The 14,724-nt window shown below is 51.8% G+C and overlaps 1 protein-coding gene across 1 annotated transcript in view; it reads left to right on the top strand.

Annotated features, from left to right (window-relative positions):
* Ptgis (prostaglandin I2 synthase) overlaps positions 1-14,724 on the top strand; it is a 42,028-nt gene that overhangs the window by 8,753 nt on the left and 18,551 nt on the right. The window contains exons 2-5 of the mRNA XM_028868565.2: positions 7,160-7,283; positions 9,512-9,690; positions 10,914-11,057; positions 13,603-13,754. Coding sequence (XP_028724398.1) covers positions 7,160-7,283; positions 9,512-9,690; positions 10,914-11,057; positions 13,603-13,754 — 599 coding nt within the window. The remainder of the gene's footprint in view (positions 1-7,159; positions 7,284-9,511; positions 9,691-10,913; positions 11,058-13,602; positions 13,755-14,724) is intronic.

Here is a 14,724-nt window from a genome sequence, read left to right as displayed (position 1 = left end):
AATGGACCCTGTGGTCCTCCTAGTGTTGGGAGAGGAGCCACTGAGTGTCGGGAGGAGCCACTGAGTTCTGGGCTCTGAACACCAGCTGCTACTACCCACAAGGCAACACTGGCTGATGTTCTGGGTGGTAGCTCAAGTGGAGCCATGGCTCAGTGAAGGACACTCAGGAGGCTTCTGGGTCCTTTTCCCAGATGCTCCTGGCTGCCAGGTGTCGGGTGCTCTGCTAGACACCCCTTTTACCCTTGTCGGATGGACAATGTTCATAATGCAGCTCTCCCCATTTTATAGACCAGGAAACTGAGGCAGAGAACAGCTAAGTCATAAGCTGGCAGGAAGTACAGCTGGGATTTGAAGCCAGGAAGTATGGCGTCCAAGTCTGGGCGGTAACCACTGGCTTTCCGGCTTCCATTGCACAACCCACTTCTCTGGGTATTGATCCCAGACTTGGGCCTGGCCTGGTAGGGTCAGGTCAGGTGCACACTGGCTACTGGCCTGTTCCCCTGTGTGACAGAAGAGCCTCCTAGCCCCGGGCTTCAAAGGGATTGGGAAGGAAGAAGGCTCCTGGCAGCCCCCGGGGCCCCTGGCAGTGGAGACATGCTGCCTTTGTTGGTCTCCCCTGAGCCCAGAGAGGCTGGGCTTTCCAGTGACTCAGAAGCAGTCCGGTGCAGGGCTGTGGGGCTGGAGGGCAAGGCACTTCCTGTGCCCCCCAACATCATCTCTGGGTCTGCTTCAGTCTTCTCCAGCCTTGGCCATCTGCCCCCCGCCCCACGCTCTCTGGGGACAGCCCGATGGAGGTGCGGAAGGCAGAGGGGGAAGGGTGGGGGAAGCCTGTGCTCCCCTGAATTGCTGGACGTGACCCAAAGCCCCTCACTCTGGAAGTGGGGCAGCTGATGCCAGGCCTTCCCTCCTGGACAGTCATCAACCTCTCCTGCCCTATATAAAAAGAGTCAGGTCACCAAGAGACTCCTGCTTCAACCCCTCCCGGGATCCTCAGTGTGTTTGGAGTAGAAGCCAGACTGTTTCCTTGACCTTCAGGCCCTCGAGGCCTTCAAGGTCATCTCTAACATCCTCACTCACATAACATCTACACATTCTCTACTTGGACCACACCACTCTTGAAAACCCCATCCAGCACGCTACCACCCCAAATGTTTGTTTGTTTTTTCCACTCTTTGGGGTCTACCACCCAGCTCCCAAATAAATACACAGAGACTTATTCTTATTTATGAATTCCTGGCCTTAGCTTGACTTGTTTCTAGCCAGCTTTTCTAACTTAAATTACCCTATTTCTCTTTAACTACATTTTCCTCTGGGATTTTACCTTCCTTTATTCTATTTATCTTTTTTCCTTCTCACTCCCTGCATGGCAGTGTGGCAGTGTGGCAGTGTGGCTGTGTGGCTGTGTGTGTGTGTGGCTGTGTGGCTGTGTGTGTGGCTGTGGCTGTGTGGCTGTGTGGCTGTGTAGCAGTGTGGCAGTGTGGCAGTGTGGCTGTGTAGCAGTGTGGCAGTGTGGCTGTGTGGCTGTGTGGCTGTGTGACTGTGTGGCTGTGTGTGTGGCTGTGTGGCTGTGTATGTGGCTGTGGCTGTGGCTGTGTGGCTGTGTAGCTGGCCCTGGTGTCCTTTCCTCCTTTTCTTGCTCTTTCCTCCTTCCTCTCTTCCCTAGATTCCTCCTCCTATTTATTCTGTCTGCCTGCCAGCCCTGCGTATCCATCTCCTGCCTTGCTATTGACTGTTCAGCTCTTTATTAGACCATCAGGTCTTTTAGACAGGCACAGTAACACAGCTTCACAGAGTTAAACAAATGCAACATAAAAGAATGCAGCACATCTTTGCATCATTAAACAAATGTTCCACAGCATAAACGAATGTAACACATCTTAAAATAATATTCCACAACACCCAGGGCCTTTGCACCTGCCATTCCCGCTGCTAGTAGGTTCTTCTCCCTCCTTCCAGAGTTTTCTACCCTTCAAGCCCTTCCCTGGGGACATCCCCCATCATTTTCTTCCACCCAGTCTTCTACTATCCTGGTCATTGTTGTATCCTTTTTATTTAATGAGATGTAATTCACATATCATAAAATTCACCGCTTACAGCTGTAACACAAGGGGTTTAGTATAGTTGTGGAGCTGGACAGCCGTCACTGCTAATTCCAGAACCTTCTCTCCCCGAACAGAAACCCTGAACCTGTTGGCAGCCATTCTTCTCCTTGTTCCCCAGGCAACCTCCAGTCACACCTAGCCCAGGGGGTCTCCCGACTCTTGGGTCTGGTTTCTTCTTAGCACCGTGCCTTTGTGGTTCATCATTGCTCCATCCTCTTCAAGGCTGACTAATACTCTGCAGCATGGACAAACCACATTTAGTTGTCTCATGCAGAGTCGTTTCTGCTCCATGGCTGTTATGAGCAGTGCTGCTGTGAGCCACGGTGTGCCTGCTTATGTGAGAACATGTTTCTATTTCTTGGGGCTAAGTTGCTTCATAGTGTAGTATGCTTAACTGCTAAGGAACTGCCAGGCTGGTTTCTAAAGCAGCGGCGTCCCGGTACATCCGTGTGTTCCAGTTTCTTATTTGTTTGTCTGTCTGTCCATCCGTCCATCCATCTATTATTTTTATTTTATTTTATTTTTTGGTTTTTCATTATTTTTTTATTTTACAATACCATTCAGTTCTACATATCAGCCACGGGTTCCCCTATTCTCCCCCCCTCCTACCCCTTCCCCTTACCCCCAGGCTACCCCCCATTCCCACCTCCTCCAGGGCAAATCCTCCCCCCCCCCAGGACTGCGATCAACCTGGTGGACTCAGTCCAGGCAGGTCCAGTCCCCTCCTCCCAGACTGAGCCAAGTGTCCCTGCATAAGCTCCAGGTTTCAAACAGCCAACTCATGCAATGAGCACAGGACTTGGTCCCACTGCCTAGTTGCCTCCCAAACTGATCAAGCCAATCAACTGTCTCACCTATTCAGAGGGCCTGATCCAGCTGGGACCCCTCAGCCTTTGGTTCATAGTTCATGTGTTTCCATTCATTTGGCTATTTTTTTTCAATAATTGAGTAGAACTGAAATTTATTATAAGCCACAGTCGTCCTAGGGACCTCCATGCTATATATATAGCCTCTATGGTTCTATGGGTTGTGGTCTGATTGTTCTTTATTTTATATCTAGAATCCACTTATGAGTGAGTACATACCATGACTGTCTTTCTGGGTTTGGGTTACCTCACTCAGGATGATTTTTTCTAGTTCCATCCATTTGCCTGCAAATTTCATGCTTTCATTGTTTTTCTCTGCTGAGTAGTACTCCATTGTGTATATGTACCACATTTTTTCCATCCATTCTTCTGTTGATAAGCATCTAGGTTGTTTCCAGGTTCTGGCTATTACAAATAGTGCTGCTATGAACATAGCTGAGCATGTATCTTTATGGTATGAATCAGCATTCCTTGGGTATATGCCCAAGAGTGGGATGGCTGGATCTTGAGGTAGTTCGATTCCTAATTTTCTGAGAAACTGCCATACTGATTTCCACAGTGGTTGTACAAGTTTACATTCCCACCAACAGTGGAGGAGTGTTCCCTTTGCTCCACATCCTCTCCAACATTGGCTGTCATTGGTGTTTTTGATCGTAGCCATATTTTTTGTTTTTTTGAGACAGGGTTTCTCTGTGTAGTCTTGGCTATTCTGGAACTCACTCTGTAGACCAGGCTGGCCTTGAACTCACAGAGATCCAGAGTGCTGGGATTAAAGGTGTGCGCCACCACTGCCCGGCATGTTTCAGTTTCTACACATCCTTGCAAACTCTTGTTTTCTGTTTAACTTAAAAAAAAAATACTGCAGCCATTAAAGTGGGTACAAAATAGTTTCTTGTTGTGTTTATCTGGTAACCAGGGAAATGCCCACTGATCATTTTGGCATCTTCTTTGAGGGGAACATCCCATTCAAATCCTTTGTACATTTGAATACTTGTTGGTTTTTTGTTTTGTTTTGTTTTTTTTTTTTAAATAGAGTCTTCATCAAAGCTGGTCTCAAACTCATGATTCTTCTGTCTCAGCCTTTAGAATGCTGGAATTCCAGGCCTGGGCACCATGTCTGGCTCATTTTTAAATATATATATTTATCTGCAGTGTTGGGGACTGAACCTACAGCTCCGCGAGTGATAGGCATACACTGCGCCACTGAGCCACGTGCCCAGCCTTTGTTTATTTGAGACTGTTTCCTTCTGTAGCCCAGGCTGGCTTTGAACTCACAGAGACCTGCCTGTCTCCGCCTCCCGGGTGCTGGGATTCCAGGTGTGCACCACCACTGCCTGGGCTTCACCTCGTGCATCTTTTAACTTAGGCAGTTTATTCTCTGTGGCCGAATCCCTGATGGGTTTGGGGGCCGTCTGCCCAGTTCTCTGCTGTGTCTCCAATACCCAGGGCAGTGTCTGCCCTGAAGTCATTGTTTGGTGAGTGAGAGAATGACCTATAGTGAGAGGGTAGTTAAGACAATACACTCATCGACTTTCATTCACTGACTGAATCACTCTCACTCATTCATACACCGGTCACTCATTGACTCACTCATTCACTCACCCATTTCCTCATGTTCTTATTCACTGGAATCTGAGGGAAAAGAATCTAAGTACACCGGGTTCTTTTGTCTGTTTACTTTGTTCCTCTGAGATTAAATTCTATCTACACGGCTTTATTTTTATTCTTTTTTTTTTTAAGATTTATTTATTTATTATGTATATAGAAGAGGGCGCCAGATCTCATTACAGATGGTTGTGAGTCACCATGTGGTTGCTGGGAATTGAACTCAGGATCTCTGGAAGAGCAGTCGGTGCTCTTAACCTTGGAGCCATCTCTCCAGCCCCCTATTTTTATTCTTATACATTGCTCCTCTCTGTTCCTTCTCTTCCTGAGTTCTCTCTCTACATGGCTTCAGTTCTGTTCTCACACTCAGCTTCTCCCTGTCCCTTCTCCTCCTGTCCTCTCGTAGCCCTAACTAAGCTCTTCCGCTATCAATCTCGTCTTTGTCTTCAGTTCCATGCTTCTTTCTTCCTTTCCTACTCTCCTGACCCGACCCAATCCCTACCGTCTGCAAAAACTCTGCCTCATGCTTTCTTCTCTGCCCACGGGACTCTGATCTGAGCTAGGAATTCTGCCTTAATCCTCCTTTACCAGGTATGCAAAAAAAAAAAAAAAAAAAAAAAACAACTTTTTTTTTTTTTTTTCCTGTCCTGAGTCAATTGCTCTGGAATGCCATTTGGCCTGAGCGGGGAAGGAGGGTCTGAACTTCATTTGCATAAGAAACAAAGCTATACATTTACATATCCACTTGTCTCTTAGGCCTAGGAGACAGGCCTGTAGGGATGTTACCTAGTTAAGATCAGCAGGAGGTCTGAGAACCTTACTCTGTTTGCTGTTATGGCCTAGGAGTATGTGAGCACACAAAAAATTGATAGCAGGAAACAGCTGATATATTAAAAGCTGAATAACATCACGGATTTCTTGTATTTGACTTCTCCTCCAGAAGGATTCCTTGATCCTTCTAGGTATAGCTTTACCATATACAGCTGAATCTCTGTTTCGTATTCCTGTGGCCTGCAGCATACTCACTCACTCACTCACTCATTAGGGCATGCACTCCATCACTCATTCATTATTTAGCAGGTAGGTATCTGGGCTTTCTGCATCCTGTGGTTCTGGACCTTCCAGGGACTTGGGGACTTCCCAGGGGCCTCCTTAGCTCACAATGCCTCCCATAGGAGGCAGCAGATGAGACGTGACTTCCCATGGAAGCCGAACATGAGGCCTGGGAGTCTGTGTGGTAGTTAGTTATTGTAGATTTGAAGCCAGTAGCTGGTCCTGAGCACACAGCGGTTGGGGTGGGGATAGGCAGAGCCCATGTGGAGGACAGAGACTCCTGTGTCCCTGTCTACTCTGTCTTTTTTTCTTTTTAAGCTAAAAGGAAGCTGTCCACAGAGACTGACCCTTGTATCCTTTCCTGATTTAATCTCTTTGCCCGGAGAAGCCCCATCTCCCCCTTAGGACTGGCTCATTAGGGAGAAAGCTTGTTTTAAAGACTGCTCCCTGGCGCTAGAGAGATGGCTCACCCATTAGGTGCTGCTCTTACGCGGACCTCGTCAGGGTCGCAGCACCCATATTGGACTGCTCACAACTGCCTGTAACTCCAGTTCCCGGGGATGTGATACATTCTTCTGGCCTCTCCAGGCCTCACGCATGTACACACACACACACACACACACACACACACACACACACACGCACGCACACGCACACGCACACAACACGTACACACACATGTACACTCACACACACACACATACTCCAAGGCGGGGTCAAACACAGTGTGGCTGCCATGGGCTGTGGTAGGATCCTGCCTTTCTCAGGGGTCTGCAAGCATCTTACATTTGTTCTTTGCCAGGGAACCCTGACTTTGGATAGCACAGACATAACCTTTGTGGGCAGGTGAGGCGGCCTACATCCTTGGCCTTCCCCTGGCCATGGGCCTGGCTCTTGCCACGGAGGACTCTCGGGTTTGGATCCATCGAGGGGAGGGATGAAGCCTGTGTCCTGCCAACCTGTCACCGACACTGCTCTCTTCCTGTGGGCAGGAGAGGAAATGTGACATGACCTAAGCCCAGACTGACTCAGAGAACTCTGCCCTTCTGCTGGGTGCTGGAAGCTTCCTGGCACAGGGAATCTCCCACGCAGTAGACCCTGCCTGGACCCCAGCCTCCTCCCTCCCCTTTGTCCATTCTCTGCACAGAGGCTGATGGGTTTACAGAATTTCACCAGGCCGGTCATCCTCGGCACACACCCGCTCAGGAGCCCCACCTCAGACAGAGACAAAGCCACAGTCCTACTACCCACCTGACCATAGGCTCTCACCCAGGACCTCTCTGGCTCTGGCTACAGCTGCGAATACTTGTCCTTACTCTGTTGGCCCACGCACACCCGCCCCCATACTGTTCTTTGAGGCCACAACACCAACCCCAGGGCCTTTGCTCATGCTGTTCCTCTTGCTGGGAAGCTTTTCTCTTGGAAGAAAACCTCCAGCTGTCTGTCGAGTGCCTCCTCTGACTTCCCCATGGCCGCGACTCTCTGTCCCTCTCTTGCTTTATCACGTGGTGCTAAGTGCTGTGGTTTCTGCAGGCGACCTGGCGAGCCTCCCTTGGACCTGGGCAGCATCCCCTGGCTGGGCCATGCCTTGGAGTTTGGGAGAGATGCTGCCAGCTTCCTTACCAGGATGAAGGAGAAGCATGGCGACATATTTACTGTGAGTATCTCTAGGAGGGAAGGGGTGAGTGGCTGGCTCATCACTGGGGCTGCTGACTCCTACAAATGACCCATCCATCTGTCATCGGGGAGGCTGACTGTCTGTCTGTCTGTCCAATACACACCATGTATTGTCATCAGCAGAGTGCTGTGCTCTAAGGCTTTCTAGAACCACCCTCACAGGCACCCCCAGGGATGGGCTTCTGTTTAAGCTGCTTCTCAATGCAACCAGATTGGAAATTAAGATTAAATATTACACTTCCACCCATCCATTTATCCATCTCTCTGAATACCCACCCAATATGTCTGTCTGTTATCTCTCATCTACCTGTCTATCTAGTCTATCTTTTTCAGATTAATTTTTATTTAGGTATACATCTGCGTGCGTGTGCGTGTGCGTGTGTGTGTGTGCGTGCGTGCGTGCGTGCGTGCATGTGTGTGTGTGTGTGTGTTTATGACGTCTGTTTGGATGACTGCAAAGACCAGAGGAAAGTGTCGGATCTTCTGGAGCTGGAGTTACAGATGGTTGTGAGCCACCATGTGGGTTCTGGGATTTGAACTCAGGTCCTCTGTAAGAGCAGCCAGTGCTCTTAACTGCTCTCCAGCCTCTGTCTACCTATCAGAATTCACCCACCATCCTTCCACTCATTCACCAACACCCACCCAGCGTCCATCTCTAGATCCCATTTCCACTGCCTTCTCTCTGTTCATCTCCCCACCTTTCTCTCCATCAACCACAGCCCGCCCAGTGCTCACCATCTATCTGTTCAGCACCTGACTCTGGTCTACTCTCTGCACATGTACTTTTGTGTTTCATGCATCCATCCACCCACCTACCTACCTGCCCACCTACTCACCCACTCATCCATCTGTCTACCTACATCCACCCATCCATGCATCCACCATCCTTGCATCCCTATATCTACCTACCCACTATCCACCCATGCAGGTATTCACCATCCATGCATCCCTATATCTACCTACCCACCATCCACCTATGCATCGATCCACCCACCTACCCACCCATTCATCTATCTACCCTTCCACCCATCTATGCATCCATGCATCCACCCATCCACTCATCCACCCATCCATGCACCCACCCATCCACCCATCTATGCATCCATATATCCACCCATCCACTCATCCACCCACCCACCCACCCACCCACCCATCCACCCACCTGTGCATCCATATATCTACCCATTCACCTACCCGCTCATTCATCATCTGTCTTTTCAAACACCTCTCATCCTCGAATGCATCCACCTCTTGGTCCTCCAGCATTCATCCTTCAGGCTTTTGTTTGTTCTACTTAGCATCTTGTCACCCATGTCCCCAACATTCTAACACGCAGCCATCCACCTAACAGATTTGTCAATCTGTCCTGTTCCCCACTGTCCTGACTGTTCTCCACCTAACACCCCCTTTCTTACCTTCCTCTTGCATTCCTGTTTTTCATCTACCCATCCTTTTTTTTCTTCAGTTCATTTCTCCCTCCTCTCTATCGGCCCAGCTCATCTACAGCCACCACTAGCGCTTACCCATCCACCTACCCACATTTGCATTCACCTGCTCACTAGCCACCCACCCACCCACTCGTCTACAGTGAGTCTGCTGGCATTTACCCAGCAATGTCCATCCATCCACTCCCCCTTTCCCCCTCTGTGGTCCTGGGGGTTGAACTCAGGACCTCATGCATGCTAGGCAAATACCATGCCATTTTTCATTTTCATCCCACAGCCTCCTTCTCCCTCCTCATTTGGAAACAGGGTCTTACAGTTACCTGGGTTGGACTTAAACTCACCCAATCCAGTCAGGCCTTGAACTTGGGATCCTCCTGCCTCAGCCTCTTGAGTAGCTGTGATTATGGGCCTGACTACAACCTCTGCTTTTGGAAGGCTTTGGCTGATCTTAGCTCTGCTGCTTTTCAGCGTCGAGATCTTGGGCATGGTGTCCCTTCTCCCAGCCTAGATGGGGGAGTGGCAGTCCCCAGCTCACAGGATTGGTGGGACAAGCAAGAGTGCTGCTGCCCAGTGCCTGTCGGCCGGTGCCTGCCCACAGATTCCTGACTGCAGGGTGCTGCTGCCCGGTGCCTGTCGGCTGGTGCTTGCCCACAGATGCCTGAATGCAGAATGCTGCTGCCCGGTGCCTGTCGGCTGGTGCTTGCCCACAGATGCCTGAATGCAGAATGCTGCCATCATTCCCATCCACCCACTCCTCCAACAGGTGCTGGTGGGAGGCAGGTACGTCACTGTCCTCCTGGACCCACACTCCTATGACACGGTGGTCTGGGAGCAGCGCACACGGCTGGACTTCCACCCCTATGCCATCTTCCTCATGGAGAGGATTTTTGATCTGCAGCTTCCAAATTTCAACCCCAGCGAGGAGAAGGCCAGGATGAAGCCGTGAGTAGAGCTGGGCCTGTGGGCGGGCCTGGGCGGGGCTTCAACCCCACCCCTCAGGTGGGTTGTGCTTGGCCCCTGTCTTAGCCAGGGTCGATATCGCTGTGATGAAGCATCATGACCGAAGCAGCCTGGGGAGGAAAGGGTTTATTTGGCTTACCCTTACACATCATAGTCTCCACATCGTAGTTCATCACTGAGGGAGGTCAGGACAGGAACTCAGACAAGGCAGGAGCCTGGAGACTGGAGCTGATGCAGAGGCCATGGAGGGGAGCTGCTTACTGTCTTGCTCCTCATGGCTAGCTCAGCCTGATTTCTTATAGAACCCAGGACCATCAGCCCAGGGATGGCACCACCCACGATGGGCTGGGCCCTCCCCCATCAGTCACTAATTAAGAAAATGTCCTACAGGCTTGCCTACAGTCAGATCGTATGGAGGCATTTTCTCAAGTGAGGCCCCTCCTCTCAAATAACTCTAGCTGGTGTCAAGTTGATATAAAACCAGCCGCACAGCCCTGAAGCCAGCCTAGGAGAGACAGTTGAGAACAAAGGCAGCTGGAGTCACCATCTGGCCCGCACCTGCTGGTTCTTGTCACCACCGCTAGGTTCCACCCGCGGCACCACCCCCAGACCCTCCAATCACTGGCTGCCAGTTGTGGCTTAGATTGAACCTTCCATGTAGAGACCTCGCACCCTTGCTGTGGGCAGCAGCTCCCCGGGATCTGCTCAGCACGAAGGAGGCCCAATACCCCCCTCACTCCCGCTGCATGCTTCCCTAGACCGTGCCATTCAGGTTCACACGAGGAGACCAGGTCGGTAGCCCAGGCTCTCTGTGTCCCAGGCCCGTCCATCTGAAATTGTTGTAGTAGCAGCCTGTGCTGGATTTCACAGAGGAGGAGCTGGCTTCCTAGGCCCTCCTTGTCCAGAAGCCTGTGGGTCCCTTGTCCAAATTTGTGCACCAGGCAAGGACAGACTGCCCTGGCCAAGAGCTCGGAATGTGGAGTGGGCCGGCTAGGGTTTAGGCCTCGTTGTACCACCCACTGGCTGTGTGGCCTAGTCCAGATGCCGTCCTTCCTGCCTGAGTTTTTCCACTGTGAAACAGTGTCTCGGTGGTCGCTGCCATTCCTTTGACAGACACGCGCACACACACACACACACACACACACAAGAGTCTTTTTTCTGAGTACATGAAGTGGCGAGTAACTAACTTCTGTCACTGGTCTCAGCATGCTGATGCACAGAGACCTGCAGGCGCTCACAGAAGCCATGTATACCAACCTCCGCACAGTCCTGCTGGGCGACTCCACAGAGGCAGCCGGTGGCTGGCGCGAGACAGGCCTCCTCGATTTCGCCTACAGCTCCCTGCTCAGGTGAGCCCACAACCTTGTCACGGCCAAGGGAACTGGGGGGATCCTGTGGGCGAGGACACCATGGGAGATGCTCAAAGCAGAATGGAAGAGGGAGGTGGTTCAGGTGGGACCCCAAATTCACCTCACACAACCTGAGCTGTAAAGCAGACACTACCAGCTGCAGAAAGGTCTCCAGCGTCCCCTGGAGCAGGAGTCGCCCAGTCGGCCTTCACAGAGCCTCTGTGCTTGGGTTTAGACTCTGGCTGTCAGAGGCCAGCAGAGAGGATGCTTGGGGAACCCAGGGAGCTTGCCCTGAGGCCAGACCTCACGACTGTAGTCAAAACAGTGCAGCCAAGTTCAACTCCTTCAGCTGTGCTGGGTCCTCAGTGGTCCCACGGGACATAGCAGGGAACACAGCAGATGAGTTCCTTATGCCTGAGAAGGCGCAGATCCAAGGATAGGACATTGGGGGGGGATGTGCTTGCAGCCTCAATGATGAGGTCTAACTGTGGGGCTGAGGGGCGCCTGCTGTGCCAAGACCCTGGTGAGGAGACAGAGAGTGCAAAGGTCCAGAGGTGGGAAGAAGCTGGGCGAAGGGGCCAGCGCCAAGGGGCGGGGCCAGCGCCAGGGGGAGGGGCCAGCGCCAAGGGGAGGGGTGAGCACAAAGGGGGCAGTGCAAAGGGGAGGGGCCAGCGCAAAGTGGGGGCAGCGCCAAGGGGAGGGGCCAGCGCAAAGGGGGGCGAGCACAAAGGGGAGGGGCCAGCGCAAAGGGGAGGGGCCAGCGCAAAGGGAAGGGGCCAGCGCTAAGGGGGCAGGTGGCAGAGGGGAGAACAGGTGGAGATGTCTGCAGAAGCCGGTCTCACAGCCAGGAGGAAGGTTTGGGAATGGTGGCTCAGTCAGGTGGTGGCGGCGATCCTTTAGGGACTTAACAAAGGAACCCCGATGCTATCTCATTGATAAGCTTTATGCTCCCATGTAGGGGACATCTGTAGATGAGAACCAGGCAGAGGGACCCACTAAGATGTGTGGTCTCCTAGGTGGGTCGCAGTGGAATCCTGTAACTGCGAGAGGTCAAGAACACACAGTTAACAGGGCCTACTGAAGGCTTTTAACCGGTGGGGAGGGTTGAGGGACTGTGTATCTCAATGGTTGGCAGCACCATTAAAAAAACGACATTTTAATTATTCCCAGAAGTTCAGAGCAATGTGTGTGCGTTTTTGATTTTGCAGACTCCACTTGTTAGATGGGGAAACTGAGGCCTGGGGGCTCACCTAGAGTCCCCGCCGGGGTCATAGGCAGCTGCTCTCAGCCACACGTTCAGTGGGGCACTCTTCCCTTCTCCTGTGAGAGTGTGCACACAGCAGGGCTATACTGGCCTTTGTTGCTGGGGCTCCCTGTCTGGAGACTGCTGAACCTTGTCTCTGACTGTTTAGGGCACCGAGCGCCACCTAGTGGCGTTCTGGATCCACTTCCGCTTGTGAGGGAGCTGACTTACATTCTGGACTATGCCTTCCCCACATCTACCCAGAGTATAGTCAGGAAAGGGGAGGAAGAGAAACTTCTGGGCTGAGGCTGAGGTAGGGGAAGGTTGAGCTTGACGTCTGACCAGAAGTGGGCTTCTTGTTGGCCACTTGTCTCCAGGGACACAGATACTAGGCTGGGCTGGAAGTAGGGTGCATACGGGGATGTGATGGAGGCCTGGATGGTTCCTGTCAGACAGAATCATGATAACCTGTCACCAGAGACCTCAGGGGTGTGTTCTATTTATCTACCCATCTTTCTAGCCATCCTCCCACCACCCACCCACCAGCCACCCACATTCATCCATCCACTCACCCATTCACCTATCCATCCGTCTATTCACCTTCCTCCTCACCGTCCATCTACCCATGTATCCACTCACCCATCACCTCCACCCACCCACTCATCCATCTGTGTATCCACCCTCTCACTCACTCACCCACTCACCCATCAACCTATCTACCCCTGCCCCACTGACCCAACATTCATTGCGGCCTACTGCTGCGCACACGGTGTGGGTGAGGTGCAGGGTGGGGTTCTCTGTCCCACCCTCTCATTCCGGTTTCCACCATCTTCCTGCTTGGAAAATCCTCTTCTGGGAGACCCATGACTGGGGGAGCTCAGGAAGGTGGGGTGGTGTTCTGTTTCATTCTGCTGCTGTGGTAAAACATTCTGACTTGAAGCAACTTGGGGAAGAAAGAGTTTATTTCATCTTACATTTCCAGGTCACAGCCCAACACTGAGGGAAGTCAGGGCAGGAACTACAGACAGGAGCCTGGGGCAGGGCAGGAACTACAGACAGGAGCCTGGGGCAGGGCAGGAACTACAGACAGGAGCCTGGGGCAGGGCAGGAACTACAGACAGGAGCCTGGGCAGGCAGGAACTACAGACAGGAGCCTGGGGCAGGGCAGGAACTACAGACAGGAGCCTGGGGCAGGGCAGGAACTACAGTCAGGAGCCTGAGGCAGGGCAGGAACTAAAGACAGGAGCCTGGGGCAGGGCAGGAACTAAAGACAGGACTCTGACTTGTTGCTGTCACCCCAAGAGCCGGCTACCTGACCCTGTATGGAGTGGAGGCCTTGCCACGCACCAGTGAAAGCCAAGCCCAGGACCGTGTCCATTCAGCCGATGTCTTCCATACCTTCCGCCAGCTGGACCTGCTGCTCCCCAAACTGGCTCGAGGCTCCTTGTCAGTGGGTAAGCACCATGAGGTCCCGTCAGAAATGGGTGGTGGGTCCTGCCTTAGAGTCTCTATTGCTGTGAAGAGACACCATGACCACAGCAACTCTTATGGAGGAAAAACATTGGGGTAGCTTACATTTTCAGAGGTTTAGTCCATTATCATCATGGTGTGACATGGTGGCCTGCAGGCAGACCTGGTGCTGGAGAAGGAGCTGAGAGTCTTACATCTTACTTGCAGGAAGTGGTCTGTCTCACTGGGTGTGGCTTGAGCATATGTGAGACCTCTAACCCACCTCCAGTGACACCCTTCCTCCAACAAGGCCACACCTACTCCAACAAGGCCACACCTCCTCATAGTTTTCTTTCGAACCACCACAGGCCCCATGCATCGGCTGGATGGTATTTCCCTTAAGAAGCACCAAGAGCCAGGCATAGTAGCGCACGTCTTTCATCCCAGCACTTGGGAGGCAGAGGCAAGCACTTCTCTGAGTTTGAGGCCAGCCTGGTCTACATAGCAAGTTCTAGGACAGGCGAGGCTATATAGTCAGACCCTGTCTCAACAACCAAAATTTAAGCTAACTAATGAACTAACTAACTAACTAACTAGAAAGAAGCAGCGAGAACCTTGCTGTGATAAAGTATCCAGGGAAAACACTTTAAAGATGGAAAGATGCGGCCGGCGTTGGTGGCGCACGCCTTTAATCCCAGCACTCGGGAGGCAGAGCCAGGCGGATCTCTGTGAGTTCGAGGCCAGCCTGGGCTACTAAGTGAGCTCCAGGAAAGGTGCAAAGCTACACAGAGAAACCCTGTCTCAAAAAAAAAAAAAAAAAAAAAAAAAAAAAAAAAAACCCAAAAACCCCAAAAACTAAAGATGGAAAGATGCATTTGGCTCCGGGTTTCAAAGGCTTCAATCCACAGCCGCCTGGCTGCATCGCTCTTGGCCTGTGATGTGGCTGAACATGGTGGGCAGGAGCGCTTGGCAGAG

Source organism: Peromyscus leucopus, chromosome 4 (assembly GCF_004664715.2).
Source record: "Peromyscus leucopus breed LL Stock chromosome 4, UCI_PerLeu_2.1, whole genome shotgun sequence".
Classification (NCBI taxonomy): domain Eukaryota; kingdom Metazoa; phylum Chordata; class Mammalia; order Rodentia; family Cricetidae; genus Peromyscus; species Peromyscus leucopus.
Note: the sequence above shows the minus strand (reverse complement) of the source record. Positions and strands in the feature narration are given on the sequence as shown.